The sequence below is a fragment of the Parasteatoda tepidariorum genome, chromosome 10, assembly GCF_982258835.1.
Source record: "Parasteatoda tepidariorum strain Cologne lab strain chromosome 10, Ptep-v5.0, whole genome shotgun sequence".
Taxonomy (NCBI): domain Eukaryota; kingdom Metazoa; phylum Arthropoda; class Arachnida; order Araneae; family Theridiidae; genus Parasteatoda; species Parasteatoda tepidariorum.
In genome coordinates this window covers 33,245,897-33,268,700 of record NC_141764.1, presented here as the reverse complement: position 1 = coordinate 33,268,700, position 22,804 = coordinate 33,245,897, and the positions used below count along the sequence as shown (strand labels likewise).

The window sequence follows — 22,804 nt, the reverse complement described above, 5'->3', positions numbered from 1 at the left end:
TACATCGTATGAATTTATAATTTATATATCCGATATAGATCATTTTTTCAAGTTTTAAAAAAAGCGAGCAATATTTTTTTGTGTAGCGTTTTGTTAAACAGATATATTTCTATAAATACTTTTTAAGTATGGAATGTTTTATACTTTTTTATAATCATTATTTTATCTATACCATATACATATATCTTTATAGATATATGCATATAATGATTATATGCATATCTCAACTAATCTTTAAAAAAAAGCAGGCAATATTTTTTTTATGTAGCTATTTGTTTGACAGGTATATTTCTATTAATACATTTTAAATATTTAATGTTTTGTACTTTATAGGTTGTGTGCGTATATATTTAGTTTTCAATTCTGTGTATGTGCAACTTTCAATATGTATGTGTATTATGCAGGTTTTGGGATTCTTAATTTTTTTCATGGTTTTCTTTAATGCTTATTTTCATTAAAAAAAATTCTATAATTTAAACTGAAATTTGTAAGACAATAAAATTTTAAAAGGTGCATTTAAAAAAAAAAAAAGATTTATTTAAGAAATAATTTTTAAGTTATTAAAAATTTAGCCAGTTGAGAATAATTCTAACAAAGTAAATGTTTGTAATAGTAATCAGAATTAAACCTATAGACACAGATAATTTTACCAGTGTGTAATTATTATTTAAACAGGGAATTCATTTTTTTTCTTTCAAAATGGAATAAAAATTCAGTGCTCTTAAGGGAGGGCAGCTTATTTTTACAAAAATAGCAAAGAGGACACATTTGTAGGGATCAAAGAGCAAGCAGAGCAGTCTGTCTTCTAATAACGCTTGGGGAGAACACTGCGAGATATATCTTCTTGTGATAACTATATGTTTATTGTAATTAATTTTGAACTTATCTATTTTCTGTTGGATTCAATTAAATTTGTTCATTTGTTAGAAAAATGATTATAGAAATCATATGGATATCTCCTAAGATTATCAAGTGATGCTGAGTGTTGCTCTTGAACAATAAGTCTTTTCTTTTTCATCTTTATTTGAATTTAAATTTACGTTTTTTTTTTGGGGGTTAATATTTTCAGCACTTAAAAATTCTTATTGACTTATTTTTGTTGTTTTTTTAACAAAATTTTTTAATTGATAATATTTTGCCATCATAACTATATGCATTTATTTTTCAAAGGATAAAAATCAACTAAAAAAATTCTGTTTATTTTTAACTGTACTTTCTCCACCATTTAATGTATATTATTTTTAATTATTATTTTTTAACTAATTGATATACTATAATGGCATGAAAGATGAAATGTATTTTAATTTAATGATGCTTGGTTTAAGTACTTTTGTTTGCAGAAATTTTTTTTCTTTAATGTCAAAGTTTTGTTATTTCAGGAAAAAGAAAATGATAATTTAATGGATTATTCAAGATCAAATTTTCAAAATACTATAAAAAACTCATATTTGCAGTTGCTCTCTCCAAATTTATTAGAACGTTTGACAACACAGAAAGTGTTGGGTTACTCTATTGGGCAACTAGGACCAGTGAGGTAAATGCTAGTTTTGTATTATTTCTTACAATTTTCTGCAGACTGAAGTCTGGCAATTGTCTAATTGTGCTGTGTATTGAGATAACATTTTATATGTCTATATTTGTATCAAGAATTATTTATAAGTCATTATTAATCATATGCTTATTAAACAAATTTCAAAACTACTGAAAACTTAAGTTTTACTACCTGCTGCATATGATTTTAAAATTTAATTTGCACTCAATTTTCTTTGATTTGCTTTGAAAATAACTGTTCCATTAACCTCACATCAATAACTATTTAAAATATCCATTTTTTTTATAAAAAAATTTTGCATTTGTAGAATTTTTTGTAATGCTACTCTATTTATTTCTATTCTGACCAGTGCAATATCCCTGCTGATTCCATATTATCTTAGTGTATAAAATATATTTTAGAAATTTATAATAATAATACAAAAGTATATTTCATTACATATATTTTTTGATGGAAAAGAAACATTTGCATGCATATAAAATTACCGTAAGTTTCTATAAACCTCAGCTTTACTCTTATTTAGAAAAAAAAGGTGGATTAAAATAAAATTAGTTTTGGGTATTGTAGTTGAAATTAAGTATAGGAAAAGCTAAAACTAATTCAATCAATCTTTTAAATTCACTTAAAATTTCTGAATTCTCTTTAATAAAAGTAAATATATTTACTATTAAAGCTTATGACTGAGCCACGTTTAAGGAAGTTTGGAAGATGATCCCACTAAAATCTTAACATTCAAAAACTTTAAGGATCTTCTACTAGAGGAAGACCATCAACTGACATCAGAAAGACCAGAAGACTTTAAAAATTAGAGAGGTATTGTTGCAGATAGAAAACACTAGAAAAAGCATGTGGTACAAACGGCTGAGAAGGAGAGTAATATGTCTAAGTCAACCTTCATCTATCAAAAAATACGCCAAGATAGAATCAAGTTATTGTGTCTTCTATACTAATGAATTGGAATTGTATTATTGTAGTGGCAGTTACGCTACATTACTCCCCCACCAGAATTTTGTCTGGGGTAGAATTCCATGAACCAATACCACTAGTTGATACATTACTGTTTTGGGAGAAGCCAAGAGATCTGCATTAAGATTACCTGACTTTGAGTGCTGATTGTGAGAGCTATATTAAGTTCACAGTCTTGGGTGCTCATGTGTTGCCAATAGCAGTCGAGCGTGCACAAGCTTCCGTGGTGTGTGATCAAGTCTGAGTCGCAACTGTGCAAGGAGGGCAATGTCGCAATCACAAATAGCTAGTCAACTGTTCAATATGGATCATCCATTGAAGTAGACATGTTCAAATGGAAGCGGATTTATTTTAGAGGTCAGCGAGTTCTTATTGCATGCAAATCACCAATGTGGGGGGGGGGTAATGTCGACAATGTCAATAGGAATTGAGTTAACTGAGATGAGATAGAATCGAAATAGCATGTCTTACATACTAGTGAATTGGAATTGTATTTTAGTAATGGTAGTTACACTGCACAGCCAAGGCTTTCAAAAAGCTGCTATGTGTGTGAAAAAGAAGATTAAATCATGTCACGTTTTATTTTATGTGGCCTTTCTACAAACAAACAAAAAAATGAGTTTCTTTTAGGGTCATTTACATTTCTTTAGTAATGTCCTCTGTAATCAAATCTCAAGTAGGTGGGACATAAATTGAAACATTAATCAGAATTTTAATGCTTTTAAATTTTAATAATAATTACAAAAATTTTAGCATTTATGATCATTAATATTATTAAAAGAATTGGTTTATATGTATGGTTAATTTATTTCTCTTATGTCCTGGTATATTGAATGTTTAATCAAAATTATTTAATGTGAAAATCCACTATGTAAAAATCCTGATTGTCCACATTTTTCTTAGTTGTACATATTAAACGTTATTCCTTCATCTGCATTGCTGTAGTAAATAAGTGTCACTGGATTGTTGATTTTTGATTTTTAAAATTTTGTAATATTTACTTGTTAATTTTAGCTTTTTAAAATGTTATAATATTTACTTGTTAATTATTTTAATTTATCTTTTTTTAAGCCTATTTGATATGCGATATCAATTACTTCATGCTCAATTGCCCAACCCAAAGCATCTGGAAAATCCACCATTTTATCATTTATTAGGTATCTTATTTTTATTCAAAAAACTTATACATATTTTCATTGCTGATTTGAAATAATTGTTATACTTTATATAATTTCCTTTCATGACCTTACATTTTTTTCCAGTTTATAAATAATAACTTATAATAAAAGGGAGTCAATTTTTTCATGCATAATAAAAATATCTAGTTAAAGTCATTAATGAAAAAATTCTATATATAAATCATAATTACAATTTCATATTAAGATGAATGAATTTTTATTAATATGAATATTTTCTTTTATTCTTATGAAACTTTATACTAATTTTATTTATTTATTTTTTGATCAAATGTTTCTGTCATTCGTCTACTTTAAAAAAATTTCTTTAATTTTGTTATATATTTTAACCTCCAAAAAGTAATTTTTTACTCTTCAAATTACATGTTTAAAAACTATTGTATGTTTTATTTAATTTTCTGATATTTTCCAGCTTTACCCATTTGTTACAATCTAAGAATTTATTAATTGAAAATACATCCATTAAATCAACAAAGGGTTAGATTATAGAAGCTTTTTTTGAACTGTCAACTAGCATTGTTTTTCTTAACTAGCATTTTTAAAAGGATGTTAAAAATAAAATGCTTGTCTACTGTACTTTAAGAATTTCTATAATAATAAGTTTATTTCATTAGACTTATATTTTTATATATGATGTATTTTTTTAAATTTTTTTTTAAAATTTCAATTGATATTTTTCCTAGGTGACCCTAAGCCTGAGTGGGAGAAATATATACCTCCTTTAGAAACAAGACTAATCTTTGTTCTCATAGATGGCTTAATGTATTCTCCAAAATTGAAAGTAATATTCTATTTTCTACTTTACTATTTTTGTTTCAGGCTAATTTTATCAACTTAATTTTTCTCAATTTTCTTCTTAAATAACAAAGGAATAACATAGCTTTTAGGTTGCATTTAGAGCTCACGGGTTCTAACTTGTTACAATTTTTTTTTAATTACAACAAACCATCAGACATGTTTGTTGTTGAGACTATAAATTAAAAGAAAATTTATAGCTTACAAAATTTTTAACTAAAATATTTCGATGAAGCGAATTTTTATGATTAAACCACAGTATACTCTCAAAGTTGAAGGGTCTCTAAAAAATTTCAAGATAAAAAGTTCAGAACGAAATATGTTCTAAAAAGCAGAAGAATATATTTTAAAATATTGCTCTAAAAATCAGAGTCATGAAACAGAGAAATAACTATTTATATATATGTAAGTTATGATAATTGACTATAAGTCTAAATACAAAAAACCTGGTTTTCAAGATATCGAGAGTATATTGTATATTTAAAATTAAAAATAATTATGTATCCATTTCTGTATATTTTTTCCTTCTTTTTTTTAATTTTCAGCAGTTGAACTGAAGCATGCAAATTTTACTTATATTTCATGAAAGTTGACTAGATAATTATAAGAAAAAGGAAAATTCATGGAATAGAAACCAGTAAAATATTTTTAAATTCCACTTTTTTTATTATTTCTTTAGTATTTATATGTTCTTAGTACAGTAGGGAACTGATTATCCGGAATGATCGGGACCATCGCTATTCCGGATAACTGATTTTTCCGGTTTTTTGAATCACTACAAAAAGCCATTTTTTTTATTGTTAAACCCAACTAAAAAAAAAATTTGGAAAATAATCTTAAAAAGAAGAAAAAACGATGAAGTAATACACTAATGATTATTTCCAAAATGATGGTAAGGTAAAAATCTTTCAAAAAAGAAAGAAAAATCCTAAAATCTTATGAGGAAAAAAAAAATTTTTTTTTCTTTAAATGGCGGGAAAATTCATCGAATTTCTTTCCGGTTTTTTGGTTTTCTGATTTCCAGATAATGGGTTCTGTACTGTATTATATTTTTAATAAGTCAAACAAACTCTGTTTTTAAAATATAGTTTATGTTATGTATAGTGTGTAATACAAATTGTTTTTAAAATGTAATACTTTATTTTAAGTGGTTGTTTTACTTGATGCTAGGCTCTTCATAGTGAAATAATTGATGAAGAACTGGAGGAAGCAATGAAAGATTACTTTGATTACTCTATAAAAGTTGATTTGCAAAAAGAAATTGTAAGTTAAACTTTTCAATAAAGCTATACAACCTCGCTAAATATTGTTCAGCTAAAGTGGTTTACTTTATTTAAATTTAAAAGAAAGGGAAAATATTCTCATTGATTTTTTTTTTATTAAACTTAACAAAAAAATTTTGTTTAACCTAGATTGCTTATAGCTTATTAAACTAACTTTTTTTTATTTGTGGTAATTTTTTATTTGTGGTAAATTTGTTACTTTTACTGTTTAATATTTTGTTTTTAATTTTCATTACTTAAAATTCCTATTTATAATATAAAAAAATAAAAGTTTTAATCATCTTGTTATAATATTCTACATATATTTTATGAGTTATATTATTTTCCGATTTAGAATCTCTGTATTAATAAGTTTTAACTATTTGTATTGCAGTTTTTGTAATGAAGCATTTACTATGAATATTATTTTTATAGTTATTATTTTTTCTTTATCATTACTATTTTTATAGTTATTTTTGCTGTGAAAACTATTTTTAAGAACCATTGTTTTTTTTGTTTTTTTCAGGTTTCACTACCTAAATTAATAGAATGGTATTCTTCCGACTTTTCTAAAGATGATGAGAAAGATATAGAAAAAGCACCTTATGAAAGTCTTATCAAATTGATTTCTAGTCATTCTAGTCCACAACTTGCAGATTCATTTAAGACTTTATTTTCTAATGAATCTATTCACAACCACAGTGAAAATGCTGGTAAATATGCATATATTATTTGTTTAGATACAAAGTATCAAAAAAATTTATAAAACTAGGGTTTTAAGTCAAATTAATTTAAATGTTAATACATAGTTCGAAGATTACTTGAAAAATCTTGAAAGTGCTTGAATTTTGATGGAAAAAATCAGGGTCCTGAAAAGTCCTTGAATTCTGTGATAGGGTCCTTGAAAAGTTTTTGATCTTCTGGGAGTAATTTTCAAAATGATAATAATATCTTACTCAAGATCATGGGAAAAATACGAAACTTCAAGCGAAATTATAGAAATTTTAATCCTTCGCCATCTTTTCACTGTTTTCTTTACTAAAGAATAGTTCCAGGTTAGCTTAGTGGGAGTCTGATTAAAATTTAGAAAAAGACTCTTATCCTGATTTACCCCTTTCCTGAGATTGGATTACAAAGTTCAAGTAGGGTGTGGGAAGAGCAATAGTGAAAAGGAAACATTGAACAAAAACATACCTAATATTAGCCATTTTTAACCAGGTACAGCATGCATGAATTTTTAAAACATGTATGGCTTTTGAATTTTTTTTTTATTTGCTAACGTGTAATGTTTTATTTCAATTAGAAGTTTTATTTTGAAGTTTTATTTCGATTGAAGAGAATAGAAGGGACTAACTGAAATTCCGATATTTTTTTCTTTGTCAATACCAGAAGTCTGGTAAATTCTGATAGCGATTTTCAAAAAGCTCCATTTAGTAAATTCTTGAAAGAGAAATGTAATACATAATTTTTCCATCCTAGGTTTTTCTCGCCTGATTTTTGTTCACCTTAATGTTAAGAAAGTCGGAATCTCTAGCAAATAATTTTCGTTTTTGTACATAGTTTTAGTTTGCACTTGATATGCAGTGTAAATATACTCATTTTGTTAACTTTATTATTATGACAGATAAATATTTTTAACATCCTTAATACTAGATAATTAATTTTTTTAATATGGATCAATAATTTTTTTATCTTTATGCTCAGATTTTTACATTTAGTTTTTATGGCTAATCGATGAAATTTAGTTCTTCAGATTCCATGAATTATGAATCAAACATCATGATTCACATGAATGAGATTTATAAATTGCGTGCCAACGATCTCATTTATAAAAGTGAAAGTAATCAGGATTGGCCTTAAAATGCTTTCTGAAGAATACAAAATGATACTTATTTAAGTGTTTTCTAAATCATGCATCGCAATTCTCATTTAAGTGATTTACGAATCATACATTGAATTCATGTTAGAAGGATTTAAAATTCATGCATCACAAGTAGCATAAAAGGGATTTAAGAATTACCGCTCACAATCTCATCAAAGTGATTTATCTATCACACATAGCTATTCTAATTTAAATTCCTTATTGAATCACATTTTTTTTAAATATTTTGTGGGAACCCTGTAATATTAATTTAGAGCTACATTTGTTACCTTTTGGTAACGATCAGATAGATATGTGTCAGATATACACCCATAGTGATGATCTAAAGACAGCACTAACACATGTTAACTCTACACTATCACATTTTCAGTCAGAGAAATAAGTGGTAGTAATAAATAAACCATTCTTGCAACAGCCTGTTGTAGACCAGGGGTGATGAAGGTTAAGGCTCCACAATTCCGTTATCAGTGGCATTGATTGTGGCAATGTGGTTAGCACAGAGCACAAACCACCTTTACTCCTCAAACAAACTTGACTCATCCATTCGAAGCTTGGTGGGCTTCAAGCCGGGGATCGATCCCCACTTCTACACAATGACAGCGGTTCAGTGCCTTAACTACTGAGACATTGTATCTTCAATAGTAGTAGTAATTACTCATCATCAGCACCATACTCTACAACCATTCATTGGCTTTTCTAACTCTAAAACTCTCAAGGTCATTACATTAAAGTGGATTCTGAATCACTGATAGATAATAGGAGTAAGCTCCAAGCCATGAAAGACACTATACTTCATATACGAATTATGTTTTTGCAAAAGTAAAATTAAATAAAGAAAAAAAATTTAAACAGGAATAAAATTTAAAAAATTCTTTTTAAAAAATAAGTTTTATTGTTGATTACTTTAATTATGATCTTTTTTTTATAACTTTTTCTTCCATTTTTTGTGCATATTAAAGAAAGTATTTTCCTTGTTAGATTCCTGAAATATCAAACTATGTTCCTAAAATATCATTAATAATAGTTGCATCTGTATGAGAAGGCAATGTTGATTAATGTATTACTTTATTTAAGCATCCCTTTTTTTTGTCATTTTCAATTTTAAGATCTTCATAAGTTTCTTTTGCATTTCTAATAGCAGAAATATCTTCTTTACAGTTCAATAAGTCCTTTGAAGGAACATCTTTCTCATTCCATACTCGTTTACTCACAGAAAATTGTCTCAATGATGTTTAAAAGCTTTTTTTAAAAAATTGCATTCAATGATTTAGCTTCTAAACAGAGATTACTATCCTCTTAAAAAAGATATTTTAGCTATGGAGAAGCTGGTGCACCACAACATATTGTGGTTTAAATGAAGACAGTCATTAAGAAGGGTGCTGTCAATATTAAGACTAAACTGTATTTATATTCACTCATATTATTTAATGTTAAACAATAAAGCTTTTTAACATCTTTAATATTAATCTGCATCAAAAATAAAGAAATATGCTAAATTATTATATAAGAAAATAATAAGTGTCATTTAATTTTGAATCTTATTTTGATTTATTGGCCATAGATTTCATCAAGAATATTAAATAGCAATGTAATTAAGAAAGGTTTTTCTTTTGGGGGAAAAGCAAAATTTTCTTATAGTATATTAATTTTATGAATATAAAATTAAGCTGTTTCTACGTGTACGATGGTTTTTTTTTTTTTTTTCATTTGTTGATAAGTTTTTGATTGTAAATCTAATGTCATTTTTGCTTTGACCTGCAATTTTTTCCTTTTTTTCTCCCTCAAACTAATTTTGTTAATCTGGATTTTAGATATATACTATATATAATGTTATGTTTAGTTTATATCTTAATATTTCAGTCAAAGAAACGTATAACTTTTTGTTAAGAATATACGTGGCTTTTTTTAAAATTTTCTTAGTTAATTCTTAAGATAAAAAAAATATTTGGTATGCACTCACTGTATTTGTTTTTAAAAAAACATGAAACAAACTTGTGTTTCAAAACTTGTGTGTACAAATCTTTTATCTGTTCGTCTGTACAGCACAGATTATGAGACCCCACTAGCTGATATGACATCTTAAATGCTCTCAATGCTTCTCCCTCACTGAAATTTCTTTCACTTTCTTATCAATTTAAAGACTGCATTTAATACAGCTGGGGTAAAAAAAAGATGACAGAAATAAAAATTTTGAGGCGTTCATATAAATAAAACATTTATTCAGACGCTTTATGGATTATTAATTGTGAATATATCAACTCCATAGGTCCTCATGCCTTACAGGCAAACGTTGCGTTCTGTGAATCGTGGGAGATTTACTTTCATCGAGGTATTAACCACGTTTCTTATCAAGTGATAGGTAGGTGTTACGGAGTGTAAACCTAATAATTGAAACTGACTGAGGTCTAAAATCTGCTATTTGGTATCATATAACTAACTTGAATATCTTTGTTAATAGGCTAGAATTATGTATTTATATCAAATTTTTTAATATATTCTTTTTGTATAGAAAAAAAATTTTTAAGTTTAAATAAACATCCTTGTAGAGAGCTATTGTAGATTATTTAGTTATTTCTATATCATTGAAAATATTCTAAAAATAATTTACAGTGTTAAACTTTGTTATTAGGGTAAACTTCCCATTAATGGACAACTCTCATAAACGGACAATTTTTCAATCCAATGAGTGTCCTCTTAAGAGAGGTTTCCCTGCATATGATTTCAATCCGAAATGTCACTTATCGTGTTTGAGTTACATTGTTTTAAAACATTGCTAAAAGAAGCCAACATTATGAGCATGGCTATTATTATTATTATTGCACTCACTTTAAATAAGGCTTTAAAAATATACATTTCTGCAATATTCATTTACTCATATTCATTTCTGCTCTTGAAATCAAAATCATTTTCATAATGAAGATAATAATTTGTATAATCATGTACTTTTCTTCTTCATTACAATTTATTTTTATTTATCATCATAGATGTCTCAGGAAGAAAACAGCTGCCATTTTCTTTAATATTCAAAGAACCACTCCTCTCTATTGGTATCAAGCTCCAATATTCCACTGACCACTTATTTCCATCTGCAGAAATCACTCAAAAAGCTACTCTAATTCAAGAAACCCAACCATTTGTGCTAAACTATTTAAAAGAAAAATGTCCTCTCTTGAATGATTTATATGAAATATTCAGAGGAGAGTATTCTCCTCAAATAAATTCCAAAGAAAATTTCTGTCTTGAATCATGCGCTCAGAATCTTTTTGTGTTTCAAGAATCCTTCATGAAAACACCCGTGACTTACCTACTGACATTCTATCTCAACATGCTCATGACTGGCAAGGAAAACCAGTCATGGTTTTCAAATGCTCTCAGCCCAGCTCCTGATAGGGAATATTTCAGTCAACAAATAAGAACTTGCTTTAACAATGATGAGTGGCATAGAGCCTTGCTTTATGTTGATCTGTATTTGGAACACTTTGACAAGGATTGGAGTTATGTGCTTTTGAGAAAGATAATTCTGGAGCACATTGCCTGTGATAATTTGTCTTATGATGTGACTGATCCTTGTCATTATGCATTGGCAATCAATGATCCTGTTTATAGAGCATTGACTGTGTTGCAAAATGTGTATAAGTGGTCTGATAGCTGCACCATTCAAGCATTGAAATATTGTTTATCTGACTCTGACATTGTGCATCATTCAGATATACAAGGGTCCTTGAAAGTTAAGCTGAAAGAAGTACAGTTGTATAAAAAAGTTAGTAATTTTTATATTTCCTTTCATTTATTTTAGCACAGATACATTTATTTTAAAAAAAAAAAAGAAGTTCTGCCAAAGGTTTTAGCACAGTAGTAAAATTTAAGGAAAAAGCCATGTTTTTCAAAATTGTCTTAAAATTTTTCAATAGTCCATTATCCAAAGCACTTTTTTTTCCAGTTAGATTTTGCAAAAATTTCATTTTAAGTATAAAAATAGTATAAACTTTTTTAAGAAATAAAAACAACTAACTTATTAAACTATTATCAAATGCTTATCCTTGTCTTTAAATTTTATTTGATGAGAAACAATATACTTGTAAATAGTTTGTTTCAACCTTTTTATCTGGAATTTTCGAAAATAAGATATTATAATGCAGTTTCAGCAACAGTAACAAAAAAATGATAAACGAATAAGAAAATAGCAAAATCATCCGTGAAAATAGTTTAGTTTTATATCTTTAAGATTTATTATTTTAAAGAAAAATAAATAGCTGCTTATATAATAATTATTCGAATTGTAAACTTAATTTAAGTTCAAAATTTTGTAGAATTTTAGTTTTTGCCTTACATCTAATTTACTAATGTTTTATAATTTAAGAAAATCTAAAAAAAGTTATCTTTCAATTAAACTAAATTTTGAAACTAATATCAGTAAAATATATAATTAGATATTTTTTTTTAATGGAATGAATACATTTGGATATGTGAACTATTTTTTTAATTACATGTTATGTACACTTTAATGTACTTTTGGAGAGTTTTAAACAGTTTCAGACACTAAACTGTTTGTAACAATTGTATCATTTTCCCTCAAACCCAACCCTATTCGAAACATTTTCATTTCTTAACTTAAACAAGATATGCACTTATAGTTTTGATCTTTATCTAATTTTATGAGCACATCTAATGTCTTATCTTAATTTGCATTTTTCTGAAAATAACAAAACTAATTTTTCCATCATAGGCAAAGAATGTATAAGAAAAATATTCTCTCAAATTTTCCATTTTGTAAAATCGCCAGTAGGTTAAAATATTTTTTTGTAATGTAAAATAAACTTAAAACATCGTGAAATATGAAGATAATTTATATTAAAATCTCTAAATTGTCCTTAAAGAAAATATTAAAGCTCTATATAAATCATAAAGATATTATAATCATTAATTAACTATGCAAAGATTATGTGATTACTTAGAAATGTGCCAAAGTATGTAAGACTTAATTGAGCTATTTGGCAGCAATGACAAATAAGGTGCTGTGGGATACCTAATAATATTTGTAACTTAAGCAAAAAGTGAAAATATTTTATTTATATAAAAATATTTTTGTTATTAAAGGTATTATTAGTAATTTATTTTAAAAGGAAATAATAGAATGGTTATATATTCATATACTAAACTCTTGCAAAGGCCAATTGGTTCATCCTCAAAAAAATGGGCTTCTCTTGAAATTCGATGTTAATAATGACTGTTTAATATGGCATTTTTACTCGAAGTTGATAAAGAAAAGTTTAAAAAGTGTTCATTGTTCTAAATCAGCTTTGAATTTGAAGTAAATTTTATGAATTAGAAAAAAATATTTTGAATTTAAAATTTCAATTTATATTATTGTGTTGTGTACAAGTGTAAATGTGTAAAAAAAAAATGACTCTACCATTGCATACACTATTTTTGTTTTTGTACACCATTTTTATTTAAATCATAGTTTCATGTTTTTATTTTAACTTAGTTGTATATTTTTTCTATATATATAATAATAATTATTATTAACTATGTTAAAGTAAACTTGTATTCATATAGTTTATTGTCCTTATTTATGTTTATACAGATTTTTGATGCATCAGAAATGTTTGGAGATTCAGAAGTAAAGGATTGTGTTTATGTTTTTAATAATTGGCAAGAAGTGGCCGATTGCTCCTTTTGGGATCAATCAAGAATTTTAGAGTTTATTAAATCGTGTGGAAAATATGAACTCTCAGTGCAGTGGACAGAGTTACACGTCATCAATAAAGAACAGAAACTGGTAAGTTAAAATTAAGTTAAAGTGAATTTGTCTTGTACTTTATACTACATGTTATTTATCAACAATTCAATGGAAACATGTCAACAATTCAATGGTTGTTAATTTATTCTCATGCTATGTAATATAAATATTATTTAAATTGTGACTTTGCAGTCAAGCTGTTTAAATGTTTGCTAATACAGAACAGATGTTGAATTTTTACCCTTAACACATCTATCTAGTTCATCTATGTGATGTCATGTAATAAAGAGATCTATTTCCTCACGAAGGTTAAATATGGTAACGTGCTGCCAACTATCACGATTTATCCTCAATTATTGCAATTTTGTTGCCCAGCTTTGCTTATAGTTAAATACTAACATTTAAGTTTTTTAAGAATTTTCTTAATAATCTCTTTAAAATTAAAATAGTTTTTTCTTTCTTTTATAACCAAAAGTTATAAAACGTTATAGGTTGCAGCTAATCTATGTTTATTTTTTCCTACTCCTTAAATAATACTAAAAGCAAATAATATTAAAATGAATGTTTAAACAAGAAATTTAAAAAAAGTTTCATCTTTCCCCTTTCCGACAGGCTGTTTTTGGGGCTCTTCAGAAAGAGGATGCTAGCAGGCGTTTCAAAAGAATGTTTGTGATTGTTTTATTTACTTTTTCTTTTCCAAGTTTGGGTTTTCATTTTATAAATTTTTTTTTCTATTTATACATGGATAAATATTACAGAAAAATTTTTAAAATTGCTAACAGAAGTTATTAAAAAATTTTAAAAGTGAAAACCACACAAATAATTTGTGGATGAAATTCATTGTCTTGTGTATTTCTGGGGGTTACAGATTTTCAAATGAGAAGAATTGTTACAAATATATGACGATTCAAGAAAAATATGAAGATCCAACGACAAAGCTATAGCTTTTATTAAGGAAAAATTTATCGCCCCCTTTTTTTTAAAATTGTAATACTTTTCTTAAAAAGATTATCAAATTGAAGATTGAAAAATGGGATTAGTTATAAGGGTCATTAAAACAGCTGCAATTAATGATTTTACTTTCTCTTCGAGTTTTGGCTTTATTGCTAGTTTCACATATCAATATTGCATTTAAAAGTTTTCAGTTTGGTGTGGAAAAAAATTGGCATTGATTTTTGGGCAGCTTTAAGAACTGAAACTTTATATTCTCTCCTTATAAAAAAGCAAAATTAAATAAACTCAAATCTGAAATGCTTGAGTAAAAACTTTTTAGCAGTTCAAACAAAAGATGCTTAAAAAGTAATTAGGAATTGACCTAATTAATTCGTTTGATTGATTTAATTTTATATGACATATTAAATTTAAGTGATGTACATTTTTTTAATTTGGTACCTTTGCCTAAGGTCCTTTTTTTTATCTAATAGTAAATTCATACAAAATTTTATAAATATTATATTTCTATTTAAAATTAAGTAATATGTATACATTAAAATTTTGGTAATTTGAATTTCATAAACGCTAACTTTAGATTTTTTTGTAATTGTACTTCTGATATCTAGTTTGGATAATTGGTACTCTCACCAACTTTTTGTCCTCTTTTTGCTTAGAAAACTTGATATGACCTGACCATAGCTGGTCCTTTGGCTTTAGGAGACTGTAAATCTTGTGGATTATTATCAAAAACTGGTTTTATTTTAATGACAAATTTAATTTTCGATATATAAAATTTGATGGATTGGCTGTTGAAAAAATTTGATATTCTGTGCTTTTTTATTCCTTAGCTGGCTTTTTCTATGAACATAATTTGGTTTTTAACTCAAACACCACCACAAAAGCAAGAAGCATTTGAGGTAAGTATTGATCATTGTTTAACACCGTAATGTAAGTTGATTATAACTTAAATTATTTCCATCTGTAACTTTCATGGCATTTGCCTGTAACAGGCTATAGTGCTTTAGATGATAAAGGAGCTTATATTATAAATTATTTTAATGAACTAATATAGAAAATATATATTAAAATTAGTAAGGTACTGTAAAGTTTGACACTTTTTTTTTGCCTTGAATTAATATATAGTATATAGTAGTTTTATTATAATTATTTATTTATTGAAACTTCATCATGTATTGATATCATCACATTTTTCCTTAAATACAACAGGAAGTTAATCATCTAGGATCATTCTGATTCTTTATAACATTATCATTGTCATTTATTATTTCACTACTTTAATCAAAACAAATATAGTTTTCAGATATTTTGAATAAAAATCGACATTTATTCAGTTTAAATGTTAATTGATATTTTTTCAGTTAAATTTTTATTTTTTTAAATGACATACTACATTGAATTTTTACTTTCTGTCTTTCAAAGCTATTATTTGTATTGGTACTTGTAATGACCTGTAAAAAATTATATTTTATAACTCTTAATAATTTATCTGTTTTATAGATAATAAACTTGTTAGAAGATGCACATGATTGTGTAGTTCTGTGTGATAAAGTTTTATCTGAACTTCCTACAATTGAAGCTAAATTGTGTATCGTACAGTATTTAGTGGATAACAATCTTGCCCCTGAAAAGAAGTACTACTATTTTAATTTGTACTTAGGCCTAAAAGTAAGTTCATATCATTTATTACAGCATTAATATAAGACATAATAGTTATTATTACTATATCAATCTTCTAATATATAACAAAGCATTTCTTCTTTATTGGCCTTACTGCCCTGGGAGAGCCTTAGCCTGCAGCAAAATATTTCTCCAGGCATCTTTGTCCCTGACCAGTTGGAGATCTTTAAAGTTTTTAAATCATTCAAGATATCATCCTTCCATCTTTTCTTTGATTTGCTTCTTGGCTTATTGCACATGATCTTCCAATGCAAAATCTTTACCTCTCGGTTGTCAGGTGATCTCTCAATGTGACTAAGCCATGAAAGCCTCTGTGCTTTGATGATTTTTACAATGTTTCTATGCTTGATAAGAGCTTCCAGTTCGCCATTAGTTCTTATTCTCCAATAATTATTAGTTAGCTGTATTTGGCCATAAATTTTTTAACATATTTTTTTTCTAAAATTAGCAAATTGTTTATATTTTTTTGTTTCAAAAACTGTTTTAATAAAATGTTTTAATAACTGTTTTAATAATGATTTTCACAATGTTTCTATGCTTGATAAGAGCTTCCAGTTCACCATTAGTTCTTATTCTCCAATAATTATTAGTTAGCTGTATTGGGCCATAAATTTTTTAACATATTTTTTTTCTAAAATTAGTAAATTGTTTATATTTTTTTGTATCAAAGTTCAAGTTTGCAGCCAAGCAAAGCCTTTCAAAATCTGTTTTAATAAAGTTTGTCCTTTATTTAAGGAAAGGTTTTAATTTTGCCCTCTGTCATATTTTTTCATAAAAATAGTGAAAATTTGGAAATTTTAAACAAAGTTGAGAAAAAGAGCATACTTTTTTTTCTTTCTCAAGAATACTTGGATTTGTACTTCAGTACTACCTTATGGCACCCTGTATAAAAGGAAAGCTATAATAAAATATTCCATAATGAAACAAAATAAATTGTTCTGTTTTTAATAAAGTTTTTATAAGACTTGAATTGAATGTAGTTTATGATATATTTATTTAATAAGATGTGTATATTAAATAAATTCTGAGTATGATTTATTAAAAACATTGTGTTCATCATCAAGAGGTTAAATACTTGGCTTTCTATGATTTTTTTTAAAATTAATTATATAAAATATAGCTTAATTGTTCTGATAATCTTTTGGTTGAATTGTATCTCTAAGCATTATATTATGACACTATTTTTTTTCTCACAGTATTGAAAAACTTTTTTAACAAAATTTTTCGCTAAAATGAATGCAAAAAGAAAGAGAAAAAATAGATATTTACAAACAAGCAATATATTTTAAAAAAATAATAATGGCTTCAAAGTTGCTTCAGAAGGTTAAAAAAAAAACAATAAATAATTGCATAATATTAAGTAAATATCACAATAAGAATAAAATTTAATATTCCCCAATTTATTTAGTCATACTCTCTTTGCCTCTTTTTGCTCCAGTAAATGTTATGTTTATGAAATAAAATCTACAGCAATGGAATGTTGAAACCGAATATGCAATATGCTTGTAAAGATAAGGATTGTTATGAAATAGAAAATGTATGTAACTCATCTTTTGTAATAGTATAAAATACGGAGAGAGAGTAATTCAGTTTAGTGTTATAGTGAATGTAAATCAATTAACAAATTTTAAACTTGGCATTTCTATTTTCTTTTCCTAAATTGTTTATTTTATATTTGTACCCTAAAAATAAAATGCTATTCTTGTGAAAATTTTAAAAATTTTCTTGATTATTTTCTCAGATCGATCATTCATTGTGATTTTCAGATATTGCACATCGAATTTGACCTGGCTCTCACCATTGTTGTTTACATATCAAACTTGTATTCAATTCAATATTTTTTTAATTCTTTTATTTGATTTCATTATTTCAATTTTTATTTTTAATGATTTTATAAGATTTTGCAAATTGTGTTGTTTAATAACTTATATTATTTAGATGCTATCTGTTCTGAAAGGATCTACTCAAGAATTGTACATAGAACTCATCAGTCATCCATATCTTCTTTTGGAGCAAATGCTTATGAATGTTGAGGTGACATGTTTTTATTTATTTTAAACGCAAAAATATACTAGTAGAATTAACTTTTTAATTCTTTAAGATACTCTAAAATATAGAATAAAAAGTTGTAAAATTATAAATAACTCTTGAGTTGTTAAAATATATTTAACTTTGCAAATAAGAGATTATAAAATTATTATTTAACTCTTTGTTTATATCAATTATTACTTTTATTTATTTGTTTTGTTTCATACTTCAACCATGTTTTTAAAAATTATGCTATTCACTTTTTTAATGAGACTAAAAAAAATGTTATTGTTTGTTTATCGAAAGAACTTCCCTCGCCACAAAGTCTGAAGCTGTCTGCAGCTATGAAAACAAGAAATAGCGCATTTCAAAGAGGAGGACTTCTCTCTCCCCTGATCCCCTTTTTTTCACCGACCCAGCCCAAAATCTGTTTGAAATATTGACCTAATATTCCTACTTGAAATAGTTAAACCTCATAACCATAATCACTGCTAGTGTTCCAGACGAATGGTGAGGGGAGTCCTTTTCATAGACAGGCATTACTTTTATTTTATGTTATACAAATTGTATCTACTCTTTATGAATACTTTAAAATTTGATTTGTTCTCATCAACCAAATGGTTTTTTTTTTTTTTTCAATCCCAAACTTTAATGTCTTTTCGATGTCTGCCACCTTTAAACCTATATCTCTCTCGCTCTCACGAAATCAGACAATGATTTTGTGCTGTAATTGTCAAGTTCCATGAGCCAAATTTTTTTTTTAAAAAATTACTGTTTTGCATTGTTTTTCCATTAAGTAATGTAAAGTTCTGTTGCTCAGCATGAACATTTTTTAAAATTGATTTAGTTACTTTTTTTTTTAAGTTTATGTTCAAAGTTACTTTATAAAAATTATTTAAATCAGATTTTCTTTTTAAAAAGTTAAAGAAAAGCTTAAAAAGTCTTTATAATACTTGTATTAAACTAATTAGCACGCCAATATGCCACAGTCATTTCATATTGCACAGAGTAATTTATGAAGTTTTTTTCCTCCCTCCTAAGCTGAGAGATGCTGAAGATGCCTTAAATGCTATCCGTGGAGAGTTAAAAAATCCAAATGAAGTTGTTCCTGTGATGAGTTTATCTTCTGTGAATCAACTTGTTGAAGATTACGCTTCTAAAGCCCTTGAAGTTCATTTCTTAGATGCATTACTTGGTAAATTATAATTGTTTTATTGTTAAAGTCTGCAAAAAATTCTGGAGAAAAATATTATTTATTCATTTTAGTGTGTTGATAAAATATGGTTCATATTTATCATTGTTCAGATTACCTTATTTATTTATTAAGCTGCAGAAATAAAGTACTGATTTTATTTTTAATAAATTTTTAATAGTATTCTGGTGGTTATTTATCAATCTAAATTTTTAGTTGCAGATAATGCTTATATCTTGCTTAATGTGTTTGCAATATCACGGAAATTGTTATTAAACATGGTTCCTTATAATTCTCCCCAGAATTTTGACGGCTGTAGTAAGAAGCTGCATTACAAAAGGCTATAGTAAAAAGAGCAAAAGCAAACATCGCACTAAATATTGAAACAAATAGAGTTTAATTTATAGGTATTCTCTGTATGAACCCAATCAACAATGCTATACTTCAGATCTTACCAGACTTCATTTAACATAAGATTATGGATTTGACAGCACATGTTATTTTTATTGTGGGGCTATGTAAAAGATCTTTTTCCTGCTTTTTTTGCTGAGAGATTTACCAGAACTGAATAAAAGAATCATATGTACTATAAATACTTTTAGTACCATTTGAATAAAGCCTAGCAGAAACTGAACTGCTGCTATCTGGGCAAAGGAATGTGTGTACCGATAGAATCGTGTTTCTTTAGTGCAAGTTTTTTTTTATGTATTCCTGTCTAGCTTTCTGAAACCGTGGCGGGAATTATGAATAACCTTGAATTTATTGATGTGGTAACATTTAATTTGCTTAATGGATGATGCATAAGCCTTGTATATTCAGACTTTCTTCAAAAAATGACCTTATTTTTGTGAAATAACCAGATCTTAAATGGAAAAAAAGAAGTTTAAGAATTTTAAAAAAATTCACTTTGGATGGAATACTATACAAAAAGTAGATATAATTTACCTTCTTGTCTAATTTTGCCACTTCACAATTCATTTGTATCTGATTACGCAAGATTCCTATAACCATTTTCTGTTAAATTCCTGTAAATCATTTCCTATTTTATGCCCTATGAAACATTGAAATTCAGTTATAGTATTTAAAATTCCAATCACTAAATCAAAAGATATTGAGTGTTCTTATTTTTTATTTCGCTTACTGTACAGTTCCTTTCTTACCTTCCTTCTATACCATAACATTATTTTTTAAAAAAAGCATAACTTTATGTGATCTGCTATGGAATGGCCAGTACTTTCCTGCACATTATTTATATTTTTTTCATAACTGCAGACATCTCATCATCAAGTACTCTGGTCCTGAGTACTGAAGATGCATTGGTTACTGATGAACCTTTTGTAATGCCACTTCGAGTGCCAACGAAAGAGGAGTGGGTGCCTGATGCCAAAATTCTAAGATGCCAAGTCTGTCGGGAGGAGCACTTTAATATGGTACTTTTCAAAGCTTTAATTATAACTACTTTTTTAATCATTATGATTTAAAACAGGGTAGGTAGAGTTTTTAAAAAGTGCTTAAAGGTGCTTATTTTTTATTTTCGTTTTTTAAAAGCCCTGAAAGGTGCTTTTTTTGTTGGGTGTTTTTAAAAAGTGCTTAATTTTCCCTTTTTCAAAAAGAGATTTTTCCTTTACCATGTTGATTTTTGCTACTAATTATGCAAAAAGACACAGTTCACATTGTTCTATTGAACGTTTTCACAGTTAATTCAACCCCAATCTATTTCGGCGTATTGCCAGTTCATAGCGTATGAAAACTCCATTTGTTTTACATGATTCAAAACTTCATGATTTTTGACACAATTGTCAAAAACAATGCCAAAAGTTTTTTTGTTTTTTTTTATAGTTAGAACAAGATAAAACCGTCAATTGTCAAAAACTTTCCAACCCTGCCTAATTGTGATATTTTTTAAAGTGGTTGAAAATATTTTTTGAGTGCTTAAAAGGTGCTTATATTTTGTTGAATAATTTGGCTATGCACCCTGTAAAACTATATTTGTGTTTAAACTATATTAAGTGTATATCTCATAGAAAATATGTGCATAATTGTTATTACCTATAATGTTCTTTTCTTAAAATGGTCTACATTGAAAAATAGAACCAGTGTATAGTGAAAAGAAAGAAATAAGAGTTACACTATTGGTTATTAACGCTCACCCAACTGAATGTTAATTTAAATTTTGACACTGAAGCTTGGTGAAATATCCGTTCTTCAAATTTTGAGTACAGCAGGACTAAACTTTGTTGCAATTCGATTGTCCTTTTTCAAATATCTGTAGAACTATTGATCTGATTCTTTCAATGAATGCAAATTAAATTACTTATTTGAATGTTAAAAAGTACCATTTGCTATCTTTTTTTAAATTTCTTATTCTAATTATACTTATAATTAGTGTGTCTTTATTTCACTCAAACAGAAAAGTCGCGAATTGCAGTGGAGTAGATTAAAATTTGCACATTAATAGTTAATCAATGCTTTAGCAAGTTGTCTTATGCTTTCTCTGTTGTAAATTTACGTGAAACAATTGAGGAACTTATTGATAATTAACTCTGATTTGTATTTAATTATTAGTTTAAGTGTTGTATTATAATTTTTTAATGAATTTATCTGTTTTTAATTCGCATTTCATCAAAATGTCAACTACATTACTTGTCGATAGTACCAAATCATTGAACAAAATAAAAATATTGAAAACAAATTAGTTGCCACCACAATACCTGGAAGAAATTATATCCAAACCTAACCAAGCTTTTTTCTATCAAATGCAAATCTTTAAAAAAAAAATTGAGGAAATTTTATAGATTAAAGATCTATGTAATATTTGCACATAATATATTTTATGTAATTTCATATAATATTTGAACATGATATACATTATGTAATTGAATATAATATTTGCACTTCAATAAAAGCATTCATATTTAGCAAAATTAATACCATAGCTATTAGGCTTTAAAAATTACAATGTTTTCTTTGCTGAAATAAACTAACATTTTTAGTTCTCTCGCCGTCATCATTGCCGCCGCTGTGGGCGTGTAGTGTGTGCCAATTGTTCTCAGCATGCATTGATTGTAGAAGGTTATGGAAATGTCAAAGTTCGAGTTTGTGATGATTGTTATAACTTGTAAGTATTTTTATTTAAAAATAATATTATTTTATTTAAAAATAATATATTATTATTATCACAAATTTACTAGGAATGTAACAAATATTCGGTATTTCCCCTTATCGAATATTCAATTGGCTGAATAATTTTTTATTTTATATAATATTACTTTAAATATGAAATTGTAAATTATATTCTCAAAGTATTATGTTAAAATTTCATTTATATGAAACTTCATTTAAAATGTATTTGTTTTCAAAAGTTTAAGCAAGACTATAGTAATTTTATTTTGTTTTTAATGTTTTCACATATTTTTTTTTTTAAATTTTTACCAAGACACATGAACAAACTAGTGAAATTTTTAGTGAATAGTCTTTTCAGTTATTACTTACTCTTAATCACTAATTACTCTTGCTGTAGCTAACGTGCTTGATTTCTTTATTTGACTTTTGAAAAC

General features: G+C 26.7%; 1 protein-coding gene across 2 annotated transcripts in view; it reads left to right on the top strand.

The window, feature by feature from the left end:
• Positions 1–22,804, top strand: part of Sptz (zinc finger FYVE-type containing 26 spastizin) — a 67,420-nt gene that overhangs the window by 21,861 nt on the left and 22,755 nt on the right. For both annotated transcript variants that reach the window (XM_043046278.3, XM_016056420.4), the window contains 13 exons: positions 1,380–1,534; positions 3,590–3,675; positions 4,398–4,495; positions 5,680–5,772; positions 6,298–6,484; positions 10,638–11,413; positions 13,241–13,435; positions 15,178–15,246; positions 15,848–16,015; positions 17,966–18,061; positions 19,097–19,250; positions 20,520–20,677; positions 22,241–22,365. In XM_043046278.3, coding sequence (XP_042902212.2) covers positions 1,380–1,534; positions 3,590–3,675; positions 4,398–4,495; positions 5,680–5,772; positions 6,298–6,484; positions 10,638–11,413; positions 13,241–13,435; positions 15,178–15,246; positions 15,848–16,015; positions 17,966–18,061; positions 19,097–19,250; positions 20,520–20,677; positions 22,241–22,365 — 2,360 coding nt within the window. The remainder of the gene's footprint in view (positions 1–1,379; positions 1,535–3,589; positions 3,676–4,397; positions 4,496–5,679; positions 5,773–6,297; positions 6,485–10,637; positions 11,414–13,240; positions 13,436–15,177; positions 15,247–15,847; positions 16,016–17,965; positions 18,062–19,096; positions 19,251–20,519; positions 20,678–22,240; positions 22,366–22,804) is intronic.